General features: G+C 44.6%; 1 protein-coding gene and 1 long non-coding RNA gene across 3 annotated transcripts in view; one reads left to right on the forward strand and one right to left on the reverse strand.

Moving 5' to 3' along the window:
• The window catches only part of LARGE1 (LARGE xylosyl- and glucuronyltransferase 1), a 366,765-nt gene extending 344,387 nt beyond the window's left edge, over window positions 1-22,378 (forward strand). The window contains exons 12-14 of the mRNA XM_053253740.1: window positions 4,165-4,311; window positions 10,170-10,365; window positions 20,647-22,378. Coding sequence (XP_053109715.1) covers window positions 4,165-4,311; window positions 10,170-10,365; window positions 20,647-20,844 — 541 coding nt within the window. The 3' untranslated portion in view covers window positions 20,845-22,378. The remainder of the gene's footprint in view (window positions 1-4,164; window positions 4,312-10,169; window positions 10,366-20,646) is intronic.
• The window catches only part of LOC128326601 (uncharacterized), a 49,872-nt gene continuing 30,158 nt past the window's right edge, over window positions 4,485-24,198 (reverse strand). The window contains exons 3-6 of one of the 2 annotated variants that reach the window (XR_008308132.1): window positions 15,898-15,991; window positions 13,264-13,337; window positions 9,900-10,018; window positions 4,485-4,767 (exon numbers count right to left, since the gene is read on the reverse strand). This is a non-coding gene — a long non-coding RNA (uncharacterized LOC128326601). Of the gene's footprint in view, window positions 4,768-9,696; window positions 10,019-13,263; window positions 13,338-15,897; window positions 15,992-24,198 lie in introns of those variants that run through there. The other variant, XR_008308131.1, reaches the window with a different exon arrangement.

A 24,198-nucleotide genomic window follows, 5' to 3' on the forward strand; every position in this document is an offset into this window, starting at 1 on the left:
CCACCCATGCAGCTCTTCTCACACCTTGATCTGCCATTAGGACCAGGAATGGCCATCATAAAGCTTGCATTTGCATGTAGCTTGTCAACCTCAACATAGGAACATAGAAAGCTGCCATATACTGAGTCAGATAATTGGTCCTTCTAGCTCAGTATTGTCTTCACAGACTGGCAGCGGCTTCTGCAAGGTTGCAGGCAGGAATCTCTTTCAGCCCGATCTTGGAGAAGCCAGGGAGGGAACTTGAAACCTTCTGCTCTTCCCAGAGCAGCAGCTTCATCTCCTGAGGGGAATATCTTACAGTGCTCACACTTCTAGTCTCCCATTCATATGCAACCAGGGTGAACCCTGCTTAGCTAAGGGGACAAGTCATGCTTGCTACCACAAGACTAGCTCTCCTCCTAAAATTCAACAAGTGTGCTGAATTGCCTGAAAATGGTCTCCCTAGAAATGCTTTAAACAGAACATAGCATACCAGTACTAGCAGTCACATGATAATTCTAATATAACTGACTGTGGGATCCTGTTCTTTTGACTCCTTTTTGCAACTGAGAAAAATAAAGCCCAGGAAGTCTACTCTGACAGCAGAGAAACTTGAGATGATCTACACTCTAAGCCAAGATGAAGGCACATTAACTAGCTTAGCCCCACTGCATTTAATGAGACGCAAGCAGCTTCAGTGCACCTTCTTCCTGCTTCAGTAGTTTGTGGGTCACACCAAGTTCGATGCCATACTGAAGAAGAAGGTGCAAGTTAAAGCAGTGGGTGGATTCATTAAGAGTGTCATACACACTGAATAATTCTGGCAGCTGGAGGAGGCTGGCTGTAAAGGAACTTTCTATTTAGAAACAGGTGCCTGGGTCAATTAGAATTGATGGAGGGAGAAAAGGAAACAGAGAAAAAGTATCCAAAACTTATAATGGGAGGCTGATAAAATTCAATAACCTTTGCAAAGTGACAAGGAAATTTGATGCAAGCTCTTCAAACAACTTTCCGAAAACTTTCCTAAGAGTTATCTCATTTTATGGAACAGCCACACAGAGGCCTGAGGGGAAATATTTGATTGAAAACTAGTATGAAATCCCGAAAAGTTATAGTTTATTCAAACAACTCTCCCCCCGCCCTTCCACTTAATGTGGAAGTGAATCTTTGGGTTTTGCTCTCTTTCGTTGTGATGGCTGTTAATCTTGTAAAGCTTGGAGACAGCTTGCTACTTGTTAATATTGTCCTTGGTTGCCCACAGCAGTGTCATAAATATCTTTATGGTTAATCCTATTAAGGGAAGTTCAATTTGACGTGAGGAGGGACTGGTGTTTTTTTATTATTAAGGGAATATTAAAAAAAGAACTGGTGCAGTTACTTCTTCTGACAGCAGCCGTCAAGGCTGTGCAGATGTGCCTCTCAGCCAGCTGCTGCTGCTACAGAAGCAGCATAAAGTCTGATAAGAATGCTTTCGGAAGCCGGAGTGACTGCTTCCATGAATGGTGTATGTTGGGGATGCAGAGATTTCCATCCAAGGAAAAACCTGTTCCGACTTCTGTGAGTAGTATTCTTTTGTTCTACTCATGTTACACCAGGGGTCCCCAATCTGTGGTACTCCAGATGTTCCTGAACTATGAATCCCAACATCCTCATCCACAATAAATCGTAGCTGGGGATGATGGGAGTTGTAGTCCAGCATCACCTGGAGTGCCACAGGTTGGGAACCCCTGTTTTAGACCATGAGCCTGGACCTCAACTTTTGGTCACTGGTTCCATTCAAGGTGACAGAGGCGCATGATTTTTTACATCCCCTAGATCCGTAAGGATGGTATATAGGAGGTAGCCTTGCTTAACTCTTAGCCTTCCTGGACCTATCACATGTAAAACATAAGCCTGAATTTGCCGATAACTAGAATTCTGCAATTGTGTTGTGCAGAGGGCTTTATATCAGTCTCCAATGAAATATTTGATAGTTAAGTCAGGACATTCAAATAAAGAGTGAAGATACAGTCAAGTGCCTGCACTTGCTACTGTAACCAACAGCATTCAGTTGCCTTCACCACTTTTGTCACTGGCAGCTCTTTTTCGTCCACCTCATATTAATGCACAAATTACAAGCCCTCATTTTTACTGAAATATTAGTGAAAGTTATTTGTGAGAGTTAACTGCTTGATGGAATATCTGTGCCCATTCCTAAGATTCTTGTTTTATTTTTGTTATAAGAGGCAACGTAGATTAGCAGCAGTCCCCTGTGGTACTTCTGCTGCTGTACTATGTTATGTCAGGCTTCAGATAAGGGACTGAAAGATCCAGAGAGAGAGAGAGAGTGAGAGTGAGTTAGGGATGTGCACAGAACTGACGGCAGCCAGTTTGACAGCGGGGGTGGGGGGATTACCTTTAAGGAACAGGGAAGGTCCTCTCCCCCCCCACCCCACTGTGTTTTCCCCACCAGCGTTGCCTTTAAAAATGGTCCCAAGTAGCGGCAGCGTACCACCTTGCTACCCTGGTGCACGTCAGACTGGAAGTGCCTCCCTGCAGGACCAATTTTTAAGATAGTGATAGCGGGGAAAACATGTGCAGGGACAGGGGAGAGCAGAACACCCTCCCTGCTCCTTAAAGGTAACCCCTCCTACACCATCGAACCACCGGTCCTTTGAACCAGTTTGGAGATCCATAACACAACCCCCAAACCAGTTCATGCACATCCCTAGTGCATGTATGTGTGTGTGTTTAAAGGGAAAACCTCCTGCAAATTCTGAACTAGTATGTTGAGAAGAAACATGTATGACCTCCCTCAGATGCTTGTTTGGTAAGGACATTTTATTTTACATGAGGAATGTTCAAATATCCTCTATCTGAAGTGGTACAATCAGATGCATCGCATCAGCCAACTGCTCATGTGTTATGCTTCTAAGTTTTAGCTTCTTGAGCAAGTGTACACTGGTGTCAGTTAGATGACTAGAACACACATACTTGGAGAGGGACATAAACACTGTCATGTTGGTCAGAAAAAAGCAGGGGAAGATGTTGATAGCCATCCCATGCTGTTTGCTCCTGGTATTCCTAATCTAATACAAATACTACTTCCCATTAGGAAGGTTCCATTACTAGATATTGCAGCTCATAGCCATTAATAGATACCCTCCATGAAAGATAAGGCAACATGCCTGTGAAGCATCAGGACCACATAAAGGGATCTGAAAAGATAGGGTTTGGCTTGGACCCTAAGCTAAACCCTATTGTTCAGTTCTCTTTAAATCTGATTCCGATTCTACACAGACACTTTTCCTCGTCTTTCATCGAGGAAATGTAGCAGTGGAGAACTTCTTAACTGAAGACTGAATTAGACCCATTTCCTTCTCACAATGTGCACTGGGCATAGCTCTGTAGCTCAGTGGTAGAGCATCAGCTTTTCATGCAGAAGGTCCCAGGTTCAATCCCCGGCTTCTCCTGGATTTTCTAATGGACTCCTGGAGTTTATCTCTGCCTGAAACAGTGGAGATCTGCTACCAGTCTGTGTAGAAAACATTGAGCCAAAGGGACCAATGGTCTGATTTGGTATAAGGCAGCTTTTCTAAGTGCCTATGTACAGTAAGCTCAAAGGGAAAAAATGCTATAAATATGCAAAACTAAGTTTATTCAGTAATTCCTGCATTCATTCTCTCTTGCTCTTGCACTCTCTCTCTTGTGAAAAAACCTTCAAATCATAGGGGAGGAAATTATACAAAGTAAACCTTGCAGAATTAACGCAGGAATTGATTGATAGATGATGGAAACCTTCAAGAGAGATGCTTGTTTACTTCTGATGTGCCTTCTCTGCCCCTCAGTGGTTGACAATTATGTAGTTTTAAAAATTCACATGCCAAAATTAATAGCCTGGTCTTCTTTTCATTCCCTCTTGGAGCAGTGCTTACTAGTGTTATTAGAGCTGTACTGAAGCAGAAGCTGTGCGTCACCCAACAGGGAGAGATGTGGAAGTTGTTCCTTGGATAAAGCAGAAGCATGGGGAATGGGAAGCCTATATCAGTTCAAAACTGCTCAAAGAGCCCATGAGAATTGTAATTTAGTAGATGATTATAATAAAATGCAGTACTGTCACTGGAAACCAGTACATTTCAACTTAACTGGTTAGTTATTTGGAGGGGGGAAATCTGCTGATGGTGGTGTTTTATTTTTCTCTGCCAGGAAATCTGTTGTCCAGCTGGACTTAGCCAATACAAAAAAAGCTCTCATTGTACCTGCTTTTGAGACCCTCCGCTACCGCCTTTCTTTTCCTAAGTCAAAAGCAGAGCTGTTATCTATGTTGGACATGGGGACCCTCTTCACATTCAGGTATTGCATGGAGCTTCCCCCACCCCACTTAATTTTTTGAAATATCTTTATCTCACTCTGTTCTGAGGGTTTGGTAATGGAGAAATGTTTAAACAAAGCACACACAGATTTGTAATAGATTTAAAACATATTAAACATGTAAAAACATGTACATAAAAACTCATTTTCACACTCCACCTTTATTGTTTAGCCTCAGCCACCTAAAGTCAGTCCAGGTTTCCTTAAGGTAACTAAAGATTTGAGAGCATCTCCAGGTGATAGACGTCTTAACTACTGTCAAATGTGTTGAGATATTTCTTTTTCTTCAGTTGTTCATTGTGATGTTTATTTTATATGCATATTCCCTATATATATTCCCCAGGCATTTCTCTCTTTGGACCAATAATTAGTTGTTTGAAGGGTAATGGGTCAGACCCCACAGCAGGAAAATGTCACCCATGGAATGATGTCTGAATGCTTGAAAGAGGAAGCAAGAAGCAAACCATTTTTAGATTAATAATAATAATAATAATAATAATAATAATAATAATACAACTTTATTTGTTAGCCACCCCATAACAAATTGTTCCCTGGGCAGCCGCCCAGATGTTGTGTATATCTGGTTGATGTACATCATTGACGTACAATACAACATTAAAAAATGAGATAAAAATACACATTAAATCATAACAGACCAAAAAAAGTGGGGTCAGGATACAAAATACAATACAAAAACCATTAAAAAATATTTTTAAAAAATCAGTTACAATCAGATCACCATTAAAAAAAAATTAAATTTAAAAGGCCTGAGTGAACAAAAAGGTTACCTGATATCTAAAAGAACAAAGCACTGAAGCCAAGTGAACCTCACTGGGAAGGCTATTCCATAAACCAGTTGCAACCACCGAAAAGGTGCTCTCCCAAGTAGTTTCACCTCGATTGGCAGGGGCACCTGGAAAAGGGCCTCCAAAAATCTTAAGGACCGGGTTGGGACATACAGGGCAAGGTGCCCCCTCAGGTAACGCGGTCCCAAGCCATTTAGGGCTTTAAAGGTTAAAACCAGCCCTTTTTTTTTTTACACTTATATCCCGCTATTCCTCCAAGGAGCTCAGAGAGGTGTACATAGTTATTTTATCCTCACAACAACCCTGTGAGGTAGGTTAGGCTGAGAGCTACATGACTGGCCCAGAGTCATCCAGTGAGTTTCATGGTTGAATGGGGATTTGAACTCGGGTCTCCCCAGCTCTAATCCAGCACTCTAACCACTACACTGTACAAACTAGCAGTGTATGGTGTAGACCTCCAGACAAACACCATGTTGACATGCAAGTGGAGAGGGGAATCTCCTCTTCCTTCTGAAGCCTCCTGAATATATGTCCATGAGGGCTGTGTGACCCTCAGGGACATATTTTCAGAGGGGAGATTATCAAAAATCACCACCCTTTTGCACAATGGTGCGGCATTAGTCTGGATGTCGGGCAATACTTCTGTGCTAGTCTGGATGTCAACCATTGCTGTGTGCAAGTGCATTTCAAATGCAGGCCCCTCTCAAGCCCTATTGGAATGAATGAGGCCTGCTCAGTCTTGGTGCTTGGTGGCTTCCAACTATCCTACGTAGCTTTACCTGTAACAAGTAATGAGGCCAAATTGAATAATGGCAGCAGGAAAATAACTTGCCTAGCGAGCAAGAAGTTGCCAGTTTGAATCCCCACTGGTATGTTTCCCGGACTATGGGAAACACCTATATCAGGCAGCAGAGCAGAGGCGTAACTATAGGGGGGGCAGGGGGGCACGTGCCCCGGGTGCCATCTTTTCTGGTCACGTGGGGGGCGCCGCCATGACCAAATTTTTTTAAAAAAAATAATTAATTTTTTGTTAATACAAATGTTTCCTGCTCAGTGCAGCAGCGCTGCAGCAGTCAAGGGAGCGCGTCGGTGCCCCCTTCCCCACGAGCGGTCCCTTCTGCGCCGCCTGCGCCCCCCCCCCATTGCTTTGCTGGCACCTGGCGGCCAGTCAGTGGCCTGGCTTGGCGGCGGCGGCGGGCACTTGTGAGGAAAAACCTAAGTATAATGTAGTATGGTGGGGGCGCGGTGGGGGGACGCCATTTCAGTGCTTGCCCCGGGCACCATTTTCCCTAGTTACGCCTCTGCAACAGAGATATAGGAAGATGCTGAAAGGCATCATTCCATACTGTGTGGGAGATGGCAATTGTAAACCCCTCCTGCATTCTAACAAAGAAAACCACATGGCTCTGTGGGCACCAGGAGTCGACACCGACTCAACAGCGCAACTTTACTTTACTTTATGAAGAGGAAAATGCACCCTCATAAAAGGAAAGAACATGAGCTAAGACATCTTACCACAGTTTTCTAAATTATTCAATAATGTAAAAATATTTTAATATGGAAAACAAGTTGTTATTTTCTAGTTAAAAACGGAATCTACTGGGAAATAAAGCCTCTACGTGTTGACCTCACTCTTATGATCTGTCATCAATCAAATTTTCCGTGCACATGGCATTTATTTCCCATTGGAGAGCGTACTTTCCTTCCCCGCCCCTTCCCCCCTAATTAACATCAGAGTGAAATGCTGGGCTGGATTGAGCAGCTAAGCAATTAGCATATTTACATTGCTAGTTTCCACACACTTTTCTTGGCCCATCTAATTCTTCCAAGCTCTGCAGCTCCATACCACCTGGCCATTTCCACCTGTATTTTCAAAGTACTGTAATAAGTCTTTAGCAGCCAATGAGGCCAAGTTGATGGGGAAAGGCTTCTGTGACAGTGATTGCTGATCATGCCTGCAGCATCCCAAGCCCTCTTGCCAAGTGCTAGATTGCAATCTTTCCCTCAGTGAAATTGCTTTTGTCACCTCTTTCCCAAAATGGTGACCTTTCCTGCCTTTGGGCAGCTGAGAAATATGAAGTGGTAAACTGTAAATTCCCTCTCCTCTCCCTCCCAGCAATTTTTGTGGTTGCCTAGATATTCTGAGAGTAAGCACTTGGTAGTGAAGGATAACATTTGACTTAATTCTGGAGTTTGCATCACGAGTTTCATATTAAAGGTCTCCTGACCAACACCCAAACTGCGGGAAAAGCTAGGCTACCAAACTTTGATCTGCTAAAGGGGCCCTTCAGGTGCTTGGGCTCTCATTAGCATAACAAGAGTCCAGTCATGTGAGATTTGCTGCTCTGAATTCCACCTGCTAAGTAACTAGCAGCAGCCGCATGCCAACATGTACATTCCTTGGTGCTGGGGTGCTGCTTCCTAGCTGGTCGTAAGACCATTGGTGCTATTTGTATTGCTGAAGAAGTTAGAACATTATACTTCCTGGAGAGAAGACAAGTGGGGCTCACTTAGCAGTGTTTTCTTTCAGAGTCTTTGCTCTGACATTCATGCATGTATGTATTTATTTAAAATATTTACACTCTGACCTTCCAATACACTACTGTCCAGGGCGGCTAACAACATTAACAAAATAGATACAATATAAAACAATTAAAAAAAATAAAATTAAGCAAGTTAAAAGACCAAGCTAAAACTGCTTAACATTTGTAACTAAAATTTTCAAATTAAATGTTGGAAGTAAAAAACTAATAATTAAAAAACCTACCAGATATAAGCAGATAAAACATTTTAAAGCCTCTCTAAAAAGGTGTGTCTGGTGTGTCTTTAATTAAACAACAACAACAACGAGGGAGGGAGCTCTTCTGGGGGGATGCATTCCAAAGCCAAGGGAGTACAACCAAAAAGGACCCCTCACTAATCCCTGTCAATTGGATATCCGATAGTGGCAGGGCCATGAGCATGTATTGTAAAAGTAGATGTTCAGGTCCAAACTTCCTTGTGTCGTCATAGCTTAAGGGCAAAAATTGTCATTCCAAAAAACCAAAAAGAGATTTCCTATCACTTACACATACACTTGCTTCCCACCAGATAAAAGAGTCTCCATCACAATTAAAAAATAAGTACAAAGATCCCTATTTTAGAGATTCTAGGGATCTTCTGGAAAATATCTCAATAATTTGGGAAGAGTTTGCTTTGTTTAAAATAATAGTGCTGTTTGTTTCGTTTCGAGCAGAACATGTCCACACCCAAAATCTACTGCTACAACAGAGCCTGGATAAATATATTGGTTAATGAATTTTTAGACTGGTACCTCGAGAACAGAACAAACAGAGAAAGATGAACAGACCCTTTTACCCCTGATATGCAGTCCTCCAGCCATAGAATGCTACAGTTAGAGCTTTCAGTACAGTTGAACCTCGTTATCTGCGGATTAGATATCCGCAGATTGGCTTATCCATGGTCAGGGAAAAGACACTTGACTTTGGCATACATCAAAAGGGGGGGGGGACACATGCTGACTTTGCATATCCACAGGTCAGAGGTGGCCGGAAATAACCGCGGAGGTCATTTCCAGCTGCCATTTTCTTTGACGGAGCCACAAAATGGCTCCCTTCTTTGTTACAAAATAGGGGGGAAACACACCAATTTTGAGCCGATTTGGGGGCACAGCATGACTCAGGGGGAGCAGCAGAGCATTGTAAGAAGCCCCCCACTGAGAAAATCAACTGATTTTCAGCCAACAGGGAACCCATAGCCCCAAATGACTCAATATTTGTGGTTTCCATATCCACAGTTGCAGCCCAGAAAAGAACCCCCGAAAATATCAAGGTTCTCCTGTATTGCTGATGCACAGGGCAAACAATCTATCATCACAATAGGCTTATGAGGAAGGTTGTACCCATTTTATAGCTGAGGAACCAAGGCTGAGACAGCATCACTGTTCACTGGGCCACTTGGCACATTCCATAGAGATCCCCGTTCTTGTAGTTTCACGTAGTCATCCACAGCTAGATGTGCATGCTCCTGATGCGTGGACAGAACACACGTTTCCCCCACCCTTTCCAAAAGCATAGTGAGAAGTGCAGCTCTTATGCTTACTCTTCTTCTATGCAAAATGACCCGGTGATTCCAAGATTGGCATGTCCCTCATTCCATATCCAACACTCCCAAGGAGTCTGTGAACAGACATTTGCTTCAAGGTCTTCTGAGTCTCAGTAGAACATATTGTCCACTTGTCTACACTGGTTCCTATGGTAAACATTTGAGCACAGTGTAATACAAGTTACCTGTGATATATTATTTCTTGGCTTAATCAATAGCCGTGTGGCAAGAGCCCATGTTAGTGATTTCTGGAAAGGCATAAGCAGCCTAAGCACAAGGGAGAGTTATTGATCGTTGTCTTAATGGGGTGAGCTCAAGCTGTGCTTGCATAGGCCTTGCTGTGACATGAATAAGATTAGCAAAATATAAAAGGATGCTTTCCTGTAAATTGAATTGATTGTCTTAGATGGAATTGTGTAGATGGCATATGGCAACAAAATGATAGCTGTGATGGCACTGAAAGTATTTATCTAGGCTTTTATTTAATGCATTTATCGATCTGGATTTCTACCGTAATAACAAGAGAGGCACTTCTTCAGAATTCTGCATTACTTGAAAACAAGCTGCAGAATTAAAAACAATAAGCCATTATCATCACTGGGAATGAGGTCTGAGTTAATTTTCAAAAGCTTTATCTGCATGGCAACATCGAATAGCTACCTTCTATTATTGGCACTTCTTTAAAACTTGGAGTGAAGTGTTATAGTCCAGGAATGTTATACAAATATTTCTTGCCTGGTCAGTCAAGGCTTGTCCATTTGCTAGTTAGAGTCACCAGTCTGTAATTACAGAAAACATTGCTTGGTCTATCATATGTCCTCCAAAAGTCTATGTAAGGCATGTCCACATCTTCAAGTAATGTCAAGTAATTTCCAAGTATTGCCCCCTCTCAACAATTCTTCCAGGCAATGACTTTTATGTCTGTTCAAGGTATCATGTCTGGACAAAAGGGCATGCACCAACAAACTTTGCCAAGTGGCGTACGGCCACCACACCATACCGAGTCGAGTGGGAAGCAGATTTTGAGCCATATGTTGTGGTAAGGCGGGACTGCCCTGAGTATGACCGAAGGTTTGTTGGATTTGGCTGGAACAAAGTAGCCCACATCATGGAATTGGACGCACAGGTAAGGAGGAAAGGTTCCATTGATGATGATATGTCTACCCAATGGCATTTATGGTAGATAATGTTGTCTACTCAATGGCATCCCAGTTCTAGTATCATTTGTTTGTATAGGGTCTTTAAAAGATTCCATATATTGTACCATGATTGGTAGAGCATCTACCTATGTGCAGAATGTCCCAGGTTCCTTCCCTGGCATCTCCAGGTAGGGCTGAGAGAGACTCCTGCCTGAAACTTTGGAGGGCCCGCCACCAGTTAGTGTAGACAATACTGAGCTAGTATTAACTTGGTATAAAGCAGCTTCCCATGTTCTTATGATGGATTGGTTAGAACTAGAGGAGGAACACTGGGCAAAATGATGCACAACGCAAGTGTTACCAATTGGCCAGTGCTGCTGCACACATAAAAGCCAACTCCGGCAGTGTTGCACAGTAATGCAGTTGCACAACTACTTAAAAGAGCATGTGCATGCACACACTTGTACAACAGAATTTCCATTGTTTCTAGACTTTTACTTGTGCAGCAGCTCCAGCTAGTGTGTAATGCCAGTGTTGCATTGAGCACCATGTTGGCCACTGTTGCTTAGGATTCATTGGAATGAAATGGAAGAGTTGTGTGCATTACATAAGCTGTCATGGCTAAAAGATAATGCTGTTGACGAGAGACATTACCATTTTCCCTTTCTGTGTGTTCTATAGATGTTGGATAGAGATAACAGCCATGATTCTTTGCACCTTAGTTCATTTCAGACTACTGATCAGATGTCTACCTAATCGCTCAGCGCTTTTCCAACTACTAGACTAGGAGGTGAGTCTCACTATCAGTGAGACTCGCCGGAAGGGGGTTTGCGGGGGGAGCAGGCTTAGCCCAGGACTAGGAGGCTTGTTTCAGCCGACAGGGGTCTCCTCATGTGTTTCCGTGGCGCGGAGCCACTCCGCGGCAATACACAATCACAAAAATGGGGTTAGCAGAGCGCTTGCTTCGCTAACCCCATTTAAGGGGAGGGCTACAAAAGTGGGTCGCCTGCTTTGGAGAAACCGGGCTCGCCTGTGAGCCCGGTGGTTCTCACACTCAGCCGAAATCAGGCTAGGCTCCCTTAGCCCGGTTTTGGACGATCGTGAGAAGAGCCTCTAGAACCTTGCTCCTTGACGTGCTAGTTGACATGTAGAGAGTACTGTTGAATAGGCAAGAGCATTCAACACACACACCCTGTATAGTCCAGCATTAGGTGCATCATGTGAACCTGCTGATCATATAGTTTAGTTTTTCACTATCAGAAGAAGTGCTACACTCAATTTTCACTAGATTTCAGTCTCTGGTGTAAACGCTGGTGTTTCAGGCAACAAAAAATAAGCCACTTCTCATGAAACATCATTTTTCACACCAACACATGCACAGCACAACTGCTCACCCTTTCTTGGCTAAGTCCTTGCCAAGAGAGGGAAGCAGAATCTCGCTGTGCTGCCATGCCATGGCCATTGACATAGCAACTACCACTTCACAGGAGATCTGCTGCACAGATCCTGCCCCTCTATCTCCCTCCCTCTTGCTAAAGAACTTGACCAAGAGAGGGAGAGGAATGAGGCTGTAGCTCAGTGGGAGAGCATCTGCTTGGCGTGCAGAAGGCCCCAGGTTCAATATAAGGGTGTGCACGAAATTGGTTTGCCTAGTTTGGTCTGAGTCTAAACTGGACCTGAACAAACCTGCCATGTTTGCTTTTGCGCCCCCCCCGAACCGCCCCCCCCTCAGCTCGGCTCAAATTCAGCCCTTTCGGGAGTTCTACAGGTTTTAAAATATATATATTTTAACAACTCACTGCCTCCAGGGGGTGCTACTGCAGCCATGGAGCGGGGGGGGGGTCCTCCAGCAATTCCCCTTTGTCCTCACTGTTCTCCCCCATCTCAAATGGCCCAGTTCAGGCCATTTTTGGCCCGTTCTGGGCCTCTCTGCCCTGGTAGTGGCCATTTTGGAAGCTGCTGTGCATGCACACTGGCCATCTGTGTGGCCAGGTTGACCCAGCCATACAGATGGCCAGTTCGCATGTGTGGTAGCCTCCAAAATGGACTCCACAAGCACAGAAAGAACCAGAAAAGGCTGAAAAATGGCCTGAATCGGGCCATTTGAGACCAGGGGGAGGCCAATGGTGTGAGATGGAACCACCAGAGATCCTGGCCATGTCAACACCCCTCGGAGGCAGTGAGTGGTTTTAAAAAACATTTTTAAAAAACTGTAGAAACCCCAAACGGGCCCTGAGCTGGCCTAGCAGGGTTCGGCTCAACCTCAAGCCAAACTTGAGTCCTGTCCCGTTTGAGGGCGATCACTTGAGCCGGACCGGTTTGATGGTGAATCGGCTGGAGGTCAAGCCAGTTCGCACATCCCTAAATCCCTAGCATCTTTCCCAGGTAGGGCTGGGAAAGACTCCTGCCTGAAACCTTGGAAAACTGCTGCCAGTTAGCATGGACAATACTGAGCTAGGTGGACCAATTGTCTGACTCAGTATAAGGCAGCTTCCTATGTTCCTTTGATACAAGGTCATGCTCTAGACTGCCTTGATTTGAAGATACAACTTTCACTTTAAAGGTGAATCTTTTCACTCCTGTTCCTGCCTGAAGTTCACCAAAGCAGGACCTCCATCTTGTGAGAAGATTCACTAAACAGCCCCCCACCCTCCATCTCAGCTCATCGCTAATCAAAGGAACTCCAGAATAATAGATAAGGGAAGGGAGACAGGCAGGGTTAATAGCTATGACTTAGTCAACAATGCCTGTCAAGGGGGGAGTCAATTGACAGTATTCAAGTGTGAGATCACAGCTCATGATCTCACACTTTTTTTTAACTCATGATACAGGGTATCTAGACTGACCACAAAGGAGCAGCTAACATACTGCACAGTGTTGCTTACCTTCCCTTTCCCCTGGATCTTCTTTTTCAGTTCAGTCCCATGTAGGGGAGAAATCTGGCCCAGAATTGTCGCATCTGAGGAATGAGCAGATGAAGTGTCAGTCAGTGGAAAGGATAAGTGGAGGCTGCGGGGAATAAGGAGGATTTAAATGAGGATTGGGCTAAGGCAGGAATGAGGATTGGGCTAAGGCGGGGGTTCCCAAATATTTTAAATAAGTGTACCCCTGTTGCAAACCTTCAGCTGAGATGCCCCATAGAGATAGTAGAAGGTGGGGGGTGCTCTTGCACACACAGACACACATACAAACACTTCAGTCATAATAGAGGCTACTCTACTCTAGTCATTGGCTTACATCCAGCTGAAGTAATCCATTAATGGGAATTATTAGTATTAATGGAAGTACTCATGAATACTCCAATTGAAATTAATGGGGCATGTTTCTCCCATTAATTTCAATGGGTAGTACTCAGGGCTAATTTTCTGAAGTCTGTTAGTCAGGCTGAAGGGAGGAGTATGCTGAGCTTCAGCACGTACCCAGTCATTCAGGAGCAGAGGAGGAGGATCTCCTCCCTCCCCTCCTACAGTGGAGACATCGCTGAGGACCCATTGGTTTCAAACCAGTGATCCTCAGATGGGGAACAAATAGCACAGCTGCAGTACGAGGAGGCAGGAGGACTCCAAGTACCACCGTTGGGAACCCCTGGGCTACGGGATTGGTGTGGCTTCAGGGCTGCCTAGTGGAGATGGAGGCTATAGAAGACCTGTGATATAAAGTATATAAAAAGGACCTGTGCCACTTCCATCCCCATCCTACACATTCTTAGCTTTTCTAGAGTGAAAAGATGTACTCAAAAGGTGCAAGTACATTTTTATTTTACAATATAACAACCTTTACACACGCTTTAAATAGTCACCTTAGTTTAATCATCCACTCTAAATTCCAAGTTCTACCAACATTTCTAGCTGCATATCTCAAGGGCTGCATTGATTGGCAGAGAGAGGTTATAAAGGCTGCCAGCAGGATGATCCCAAGTCTGGTATCGCCTAGGACCTCCAAATCATTTAATTTGACCTGGACACATGTGGATGGAACCTCTCCACCTTCAAGACTGTCAGGGTATCACTTCAGTGGATAAGCAGCTTTAGCTTGCTGCTCCTACATAATGGAGAGTTTTCTCCGTGCCGGAAAAGATGCCAAGAATTATGAGCAAATCAGTGCTTGTCAAGAAGTTTGTGTTTCAGGCAGAAAGTGTGCTATAGTGGAATGCAAACGATAAAATAAAGTCTTGCTGTTACAGAAAGGAAAGTTCCATGTCAAAAAGGGGAAATAAAATAAGTTCAGCAGCTTTAGAGAGAAGTGTTTTCCAGGGGACATTGTAAACATTCCTTCAGTAATTTCCAAATCCAAATGCACAAGCCATATCTAAAAAGCATTCTCTGGGAGAGGTGTTTCCTTGTGCTAACTGGAATCCCAAAAATTATAGAAGAGGAAGGAAGGATGCAATAGTCAAGATTGGATCCATACTGGATTGGTCTTGCTCCACTCTTTGGTTACAATCATAGGAACATAGGAAGCTGCCTTAGACAGTCAGACCATTGATCCATCTAGCTCAGTATTGCCTACATCACTGGTTCCCAACTTGGGTTCCTCAGATGTTGCTGAACTTACATCTTCCATCATCCCAGCTACAATTTATTGTGGCTTGGGATGTTGGGAGTTGTAGTTCAGCAACATCTGGAGAAACCCAATTTGGGATCCACTGGTCTACACTGACTGGCACTGGCGACACAAACCCTACTTGGAGATGCCAGGAACGGAATCTGGGCTCTTCTGAATACAAAGCAGATACTCTATTGCTGAGTTGTAGCCTCAGTTAAGAAGTGAAAAATTCAGTGGGAGTCAACTACTCTGGAATGTTTGGTGGGATAATAACTCGGTGACAGAATGCATGGTTTGTATGCGGAGGGCTCCAGGTTCAGCATTTTCTGCTAAAAGTTGCAGGTGGTGGTCAGGCCTGAAAACACCTTTCCTGAGACTACATCCAACATCAACAGTTTGAGCTAGACAGACAAATGGGTTGACAGTCTAAGGAAACTTCATGTGTTCAAATACAGCCTGAATGTCCATTGACTGTATTTCTGGGATTGTCTTTTAAAAAAAATAACTCTCAGCCTTTAGCAAATTGATTTTGGCTGGCAGCATTTTTCTGAGTATTCTTCTTTAATGACTAAGGGAAAGCCCTCATATGTTCCCAGCGGCCAATGGCACCTGAATTCAATGAAGCATATCCCATTTTATCAATTTCTTTTCGTATTGCTAATTCTCCTGAATCCGGTTGCTGGGCGGGGCGGGGGGAGGATCCATGCAGGAACTTCTCTTGTTGAAACTTGAAGGATGATGGGTTCAGGAATGGGGACCTGTAGCATATCCACCAAATGCTACAGGATGACAAGTATTTTATGTTGCTGATGTTGCCCTTGGATATGAATTCCTGCAGTCACTCTGACCCCCATAAACTCCAGGCCTGGTTTTATGACTCATTTTATTTCCCTTCTGGCATGCTATTTGCCAGCAGTTTCAACCCTCTGTCAGCCTGGGTGACTGTTATCAGAGAAGGAGAATTTTGATCTTACCTGCATATATGTAATTTGGTTTCTCAGTTCTTCAGTCCTAAAGGTCCTACACTTTGCTAACTAGCCTTAGAGACGTTCCATAATCTGAGCACCCCTGTGGACAGAACACACCCCAAATCAATCTGTGACAAATGTGTTTTAAGTACTCTGGTTTTCTTTTGGATTATCCCTTGGACATTCAAATATGTTTAATCACTACATCTGGGATTTTTCCAAGGTCACATCTCACCCATACACATGGTAAGCATTGCTCCAGAAATGCTGAAACTTCCAATATACAGGAGAACCTCATCATCCGTGGACTCGCCACCTGTAGTTTTGCATATCCATGGTTGGGTAAATAAAACCCAACCTCAGAATACATGAAAAAATTCCAGCCAAAAAGGGGTTAATTCCACATATCCATGGGTCAGGAGTGTTTGAAAATGAATTCAGAGGTCATTTCCGGCCGCCATTTTGAGCACAGGAACCACTTTATGGCTCATCTGTAGTTTTTAAAAAACCAAAAAAACCTTGCAATTTTAAGATGAATTTAGGGGACTTTTGCAATTGTGGGGGGCATCCTTGGACTCCCGATGGCCCACGGGGCACAGTCGGGCACTTTATTGGACCCATTTCTGCATTGGGGGTGTGATTTTGGAGGGATATATCTATATTTTTAAGTATGGGAACCTAACCCCTGTGTTCCCATATACTCAATGATTCATTATGCATGGTAATGTTACCCACGGTAATCTGCAGGGATGGAACTCTGGCGGATAATGAGATTCTCCTATATGTGGGATTGTTCAGCTCTTGTTGCAAGATGAAGGTTTTGTAGATGAGAAGAAAGACAGCCCTATATATTCCAGGAGTAGGGTCCTCCATTTGCAAGTGTTTCACAAGGATCCTATGGAGGTTTGGAGGAAAGGTTAAAAATGTGTTTAAAAACATCCGCTTGCCCATTTCTTTTGTGGGTTAGATGGTAGATAGCACCAATCGTGCCCTATCACACAACCCACTTTGGTGACCCTAGGAGCTAGTCATGGGGGACAGTGGGGTGTTTTGAGTTTCCCCATTGTTCACTATGGCCAGAACTAGCTGTGCTCACAAAGCGCACACACAAGTTTTGCAATGCATTTTGCAACCCTGCCTTGAAAAATACTGTAGATTAGAAACACAGAATAAAAGGGAATCTGTACTTCCCAACATAGAACTCACATTTCAAACATAGTCCAAAAATGGCCAAAAAAGTAATCACTGACCCAGAATCCACTGCCAGCCACAATGCCTGTGCTACAATGACATCACTGGCAAAGGTTGCTCTCTCACACACAATTATCACTCCTTACTTCCTAGCATTGCAACAGCTATCACAAGCAGCACCCTTAGCAGCAAGCATAGCCATAAGCTCAACTAGAGCAACTTCAGCCACATTTTGACTAAGTCCACCTTTCAATGCAGATTGCAAAGCAGAGCAGTGAGTGAAGCAGAAGTTAGTCTCAAGGCCAGACATGGAGCTCATCACAGCAATCACACACAAAAATATCACACACATACAAACACACAGAGAAAAAGAGAGAATTGCCACTGTCCATTTCTCACAACACTATTTCACAAACAAAACAAACCACAAGAAAAGCAGGCACCCAAGTTCTGCCCTTGTCTATCTGAGATCCAGCAAACCAGATATACTAGCTGCACTGGTCACAGAGCATCTGGGCCTCTAGTTTCCCCTTCCCACCGCCTCTGCCAATTTCTTTCCCAGCCTACCCGCCACCACTCACTGCCACTACCAATTTCTTTTGCAGCCCACCCACTACCACTTTCTTCCCCCACCCATCCTCCTGCCCACCAACGCCATTTTCTCCCCCTGCCCGCCACCACCACTGGCATTTTCTCCCACCCACCCCGCTGCCACCACCATTTTGTCCCCCCACCACCATTTTGTTTCCCATCTTGTCTCCAGCGCTGCCACTTTCCTCTTCCCTTGCCGGCAGCTTGCTCACAAACTCTCACGAGAGCTGCCACACATGGGATTCGGACGGCTGCACCCTAAGAGAAATAAATATATAGAAGATAGCAGCAATAGCACAGCATATTATACTCAGTGCTGAGGGGGGAAAACCCACAAAAATCAAACCTACCTTCCTGCTCTTCTGATGTATCATCTTCAAGAGAGGCATAAAGGCTCTCTCTGCCTCCCAGTCCCTATGAATACATTTTGAAACTCCCTCCTTTTGGGTTCCCCCTCCCTCCTCCAGCCAATGGGGACACAGTTGCCCATGACAACACTTGATTTGTATTATAACAAGCTAACCAAGAAGCGAGGAGATTGCAAGCCAGCCAAACCCAGTGCCAGAAAACCAATCAACAAGGGGAAAACAGGCCTCCAAAATGGCACTCAAAATGTCAAAACGTTTTGATCGAAATGGAGTTGTTTTGTTCCAAGCTTGAAACAGGCCCTTTATTTAGAAGGTGTTTTCTTTTGAGCTCAAAACAGCTCCTTTTGAGTCAAAACGTTTCAATGTCAAAATGTTCTGCACGTCACATTAGTAACAGCAGCACTGCCTAATGAAGAGGATAGACGAACCAACAGCAGAAGAGGACATTGGTAGTGAGTCCACAGCCTTGCATGTAGAGGGAGAAATTAATCTTCATAAAGCTTCAAACTTCTGAAGCACATGGAGTTAATTAGTCCATATTCATCCGTAACCTATGTGATGGGTTAGGTCTGCTCTATAAGGCAAGTTTTTCAAGCACTTTTATTGGCATGTGAGAGGTTTTGGTCTCTCCTTCACTTGCTAAGGGCCCAATCCACAACCACATTGCACCATGCAGCACTGTAAAGAGCATGACGCTGGTCTCCCTCAGTCCCAACAAACCCCAGGCATATGTGAGGTTGGAAGATGACAACAGCCCAACTGCCATGCAACCATCAGTGATACTGCTGTGATGGGTAGGAACAGCTGCAACACACTGCTCGGATGAGCTCCATGCTGGGTTTTCCAGTCCATGAACTATTGCGCCTTTGCTGACCAGGCACTGCAACAATTGCTGTTGTCTCTTGACTTGAGAATGTCTGGAGTTTGCTAAGGCTCGGCAGCTTATGCCACTGTTGGGGAAAGGGTGGATTTTCCCAATGCAGTAGAGAAGTGGACCTGGCTCTAAAGCAGGGTTGCACAACTTCAACCCTCCATCGGTTGTTGAACTATTATCCCAGTCACAGTGGCCAGGGATGATGGGAGTTGTAGTCCAACAACAACTGGAGAACCGAAGTGGTGCAGCCCTGCACTCTAGAGTAACACATATAGACAGCAAAGCTGTAATTTAAAGCAAACAGAGCAGTGAGTGGTTTGGCAGATATCCATGGATTCATGTTTGTCATTTGAAGTGCATGCAGACCAAATGCTACCGATACAGTAGCCTTAGGGCTACTAATCAGGGAGTACTACTGTGATATCTAAAACATGATTAATTTTCTACTTGAATGGTATTTTGCATAAAGAACACACTTTTACAGGCTTCTTTGCACGTAATAGTTTGTAGAAATCAACAGTAGCCCTGGGGAACAATGGGAAGAGTTATGAAACTGGGGTGATGTGCTTTTCTTGATCTGTTTGATAAATTAGGGTGATTTCCACCCCAGAATTCTATAATGTTTTGCCCATGCTCTGTATTTTTCTATTTCTACCCACTTTCACTAGGCACCTGGGGGCCAATACTGAATCCTGGGTTACTTTAAATGTAAAGGAACACATCTAAATGGATCTTTCAAGAGCTTTCATACCACCCTTTCACAGACACTCGACAATAACTTCGGGGCAATTAACAGAAAGCTTTAGCTCTCTAATGAATTGCTTTTGAGAGCTACTCAGGCAGCACTTAGTTGGAGAGCTATAGTTCTTTGGAGCAGTAGCTCAGGTTGACTGGAGCAGCATGTCAGCTGTCATTCTTTAGCTATGGCAAAAACACTCAAATTTAACGCATTTGGATGTCGCTCCGATATGTGCTGCCTGCTAAGTGCAATATCAAGGGGAGGCGAGGATGGGCAGAAATCACAGCTTTGTTCATCTATCCAGTCAGATTCCAGAACTGAAATTCTCACATGTTGTGTTTCTATGTGCTGTATAAAACAAAAAGGCGAAGCGAATGCTGGTTCCTTATAGATTGTTTGAAAATCAGGAGCTAGCTTTATGAATGCATCCTCACCACAAGTTTTCTCCTTCCCCTGTCTGTTGTGAATTCCCTCTTCCTTTGACAGCTAAGCATAGTTTTGCATATATCTATATGCACATATCTATATGCATATTTGACAGCTAAGCATAGTTTTGCATATATCTATATGCATATATCTATATGCATTATAATCAGATTCCCTCTTAATCAGTTTTTCCCCCAGTCTTAATTAAGGTGGGAATCCTGGTTAATGGTGGACATGGTTAGCATTAGAGCAGAGGTGATGGGAATCCTGGTTAATGGTGGACATGGTTAGCATTAGAGCAGAGGCAATGCTAAACCATAGTTAAAGCTGTCAAAGGGGGAAGGGGAAATTGGCATTAAAGGAAGAACGTGTTCCCAAGATTGGCTCTCAGTTTGCAAAACATGGTTTGCAAGGAGCCAGGGTTACATCCACTAGTACCACTGTGTAATTACTGGCATACAGAAGTGTGTGTGTGTATACACGCTTGCATGAGAAAGAGGCAGAAGAGTGTTATTTCAAGAATCCTTGGCCGTTTTGTTCATTTCTAATGTACCTTCTTTTCTCAGGAGTATGAATTTACAGTGCTGCCCAATGCATACATGATCCACATGCCGCATGCTCCCAGCTTTGACATCACCAAATTCCGCTCCAACAAGCAATACCGTATCTGTCTCAAGACCCTCAAGGAGGAGTTCCAGCAAGATATGTCACGCCGCTATGGCTTCGCAGCACTCAAATATCTCACGGCGGAGAACAACAGCTAGCACCACTGGGACTCTGGTGGAAAACAGACTGAAAGGAGGAGCCATTTAATGTGTGCGGCCCAGTCCTTTAGCCTGGAACTGAGAGACACCGTTGGTTTTTTGTTTTGTTTTTTAAACCACATCAAGCAGTTCTAACAATCGAGATTTGGAACCAGACGCCTCCAGCCTGTGCTCCCGAGCCAGCACCTGTCTGCCACTCTCAGGCCTTTGGTTTTATTTCCCACGAGGTGTGAATAAAAGGGTGGGGGAGGCAGTGCCCACATCCACTGACAGCACACAGGGAGGCAGGCATGGCGGGGCATGGATATCTGCTGTTCTTAAAACTGCACAGCAAAAACAGATCTTGAGAATATAGGCTCTCACATTACTATTTAATAAGTCCACAGGTTTTTTTTAATCGGTGAAGGAAGATCTGTCGGTCACTGTCCTGTGAATTAAAAACAAAAACAAGCCCCATACATCTGCAAAAGGGAATTTGCACCTGTAAATCAGTTGTCGTCTACCCACCGAAGAACACTCTGGGAGCAGGATGAATCGGTTTTCTCCTGTCAGGTGGAGAGGAGGCAATGCCTAACGTTGGCGGTGGGTGTGGTATATTATTTACTGAACACACGCAGTATGGCAGTATAGCCGTTTCTATGGCATCACTTGGTCATTGGGGTCTAAATGCTGTTGGTCTCAATCCTGCAATAAGATGGACTCTCCTCCAACCCCATCCCGCATCACTGCCACCGGCTCTGACCTTCTCCCTTCCTTCCAGTCCCAACCGCCACCTTCTGCACTTCATGTTTAGCCCCCGCATTAGCAATTCCCCCGGAAGATCTATGGTTGTGCTGTCCACTGAAGGCACCCAAAGCTTAAGCTCAGCTTTCACTCAAGAGGTTTGTTCAGGTGTCTCTCGTTAAACAAGTGGCCAGATTGGAGCTCTAAGTACTTTTTTTTTTTTTAAGTATTAGTCTTGGCACACAGAGATCATTTTCTACTGGGGGAAATCACAGTCCATTGGCTACTCCACTGTACACCTGCCTCGAAGGGCCCCTCTGCCTTTGACTGAAGCGAGTCTCTTGAAGCAGGAGAACAGACACATGGCAGCTAGGCCTCAGTAGCTGCAGGGTGCAACAGACTCTCGAGAAGAGCTTCAGTAAAGGAGTTTATTATATAAAAGGAGCAAAACTAAAAGGAATTAACTCCCTGTTTGAGTGGGGGGGAGGGGAGGAGAGAATGTTTTGAGGAGTCGCGTTGGCGGCAGCTTGAACACAAAGCTGGTTCTGTTCGCAGCCAGCCACTATGTGTGTGACCAGTCTAGGCAAGGAGTATGGACAAGCAAACACACACAACACACACATACAGACAGACACTGGACATTTTGTTACTTTATTTTGTTTTCCAGTATTAATGTTGTGTTTACATGGACGGAGGAGATGAGGTTTAATGCACTACCCTGATTTGGGGCTACTTGTATTTGGTTGCAATGTTATTGAGAGAGCTGAATTTGAATAAATGAGAAACATGTCTCTCTTCCTTCCCCTAACAATGCTAAGGAGCCTTTTCGCCACCTATGCCCTATATGTGCGTTTCTGGTTTGTTTACTAGCCCCAGCTGCCCTAAATTCCCTTTTTGCTTTGGCAGGGCCCTTTGGGAGTCCTCTCCTGTTGTCTCAGCCTAGCTGGGTTGGGATAGGTTTCCAAGACTGAGGCATCAAACGTGAAGATGACGTTGAAAAAAGCAAAGCTGCAGCTCCAAATCAAGAAATCCGAAAGAATTGCCCACTTGAAAGCCAAGTTGGATATTGCAAAGAAGGTGGCAGGCAGATCTTGTTAAACTTCTACTTTTGTTACATCTGTTTGCCTCTCTCTCCCCTCAGTGAAATCCATGAGGGCCAGTGGCTCACAAATGCCCTCACTAATGATAATGCATGAATTGATTCCAAATATATTGGTTTGGAATGAGGTAGGTACGTTCCCACGTGGGACGTGCCTTCACATAGTAATTTTCATGCAAATGGGATAAGCTGGAGAGGAATGTCACAAAGAGGCTATTCACATGACCGCTTGAAAGCAGGCTAAGGGAGCCCACCCTGCTTTTGAGCAGCCATGGGAACCACCAGGAGCTGTGCAGCTCCTGGCGGTTATCCTACTTAAGTCCCCCCCCCAAACAAGGTTAGTGTAGCGAGTGCTCTGCTAACCCTGTTTTGGAGATTGTGAGTCAGCACGGCTACACACCATGGCGACTCATGAGGAGAGCCCCGACCAGGAGGCTCCAACAAGCCTCCCAGCCTCGGGGGTCTCCCCAGACTACCCTGTGCACTCGTGCGGGGCATTCTGGGACTTCCAGGGGCCGGGCAGCTGCCAAACCCCACCACCCCTAATGGCTCCATGATGGAGCCAGTAGTCGTGTGGGTGGCCGAATGCTCATCTGCAGGGAAAGCGGGTTACGCCCACTGTCCCTGCAGAAGCCCTGCAAGCTCTACACACCAATCATGCGTAGAGCCTCAAAGACTGTGCCGGTAAAAGGCACAAGTCAATCTCCCTTTAGCATGGTTCTGCCATGCACTATAATCAAGGTAGGTTTTGGTGGCAGTGAATACAAATCAATTAGCTTGCTCCACATACACCATGCAGAGAAGAGGTATTGCAAATTAGTCTGAGACATAACCCGTTATTCACTTCTTGTTCATGCCAGAGTAAGCAGGCAAGGACACAGAAGGTAGGCTAAAATAGTGGCTGTCAACTATTGAGCACTGACAATCGCATAAGAGGGCTTGAGGGCAGGCAGTGGTGAAGACAGCAGAAGCTCACCTTCCCTGCAGATGATCTACGGCAGTGCTGAGGTTGGGCCATGTCCTGGCCCCCGGAAATCCCACAGTGCAGGTACAGTAAATGGGGTTGAAGGGAGCCAGGTAACAGCATGCCAGATAACAGTGTGTTTAACAATTTTGACCTTAAGTATGCTTTCGATCCAGTTACCCGGCACCAAAGTTAAGCTGACCGGCCTGTAATTTCCCAGATCCCCCCTGGATCCCTTTTTGAAAATTTGAGTTACACTGGCTACTTTCCAGTCCTCTGGAAAGGTACAGAGCCTGACTGTAGGGACAAGTTACATATTCAACTAATCAGAAAAGGCCGATTTTCAAGAAGGGATCTAGGGGGGATGCAGGAAATTACAGGCCAGTTAACTTCTGTGTTGGACAAATTGAGGGAAAGCATACTTGAGGACAAAATTGTTAAACATATAGAAGAAAAGGCCTTGCTGAAGGAGCACCAGCATGGCTTCTGCAAGGGCAAGTCTTACCGCACTAACCTTTTGAAGTTCTTTGAGAGTGTCAACCGGCATGTGGACAAAGGTGATCCGGTT

Source organism: Hemicordylus capensis, chromosome 5 (assembly GCF_027244095.1).
Source record: "Hemicordylus capensis ecotype Gifberg chromosome 5, rHemCap1.1.pri, whole genome shotgun sequence".
Taxonomy (NCBI): Eukaryota; Metazoa; Chordata; class Lepidosauria; order Squamata; family Cordylidae; genus Hemicordylus; species Hemicordylus capensis.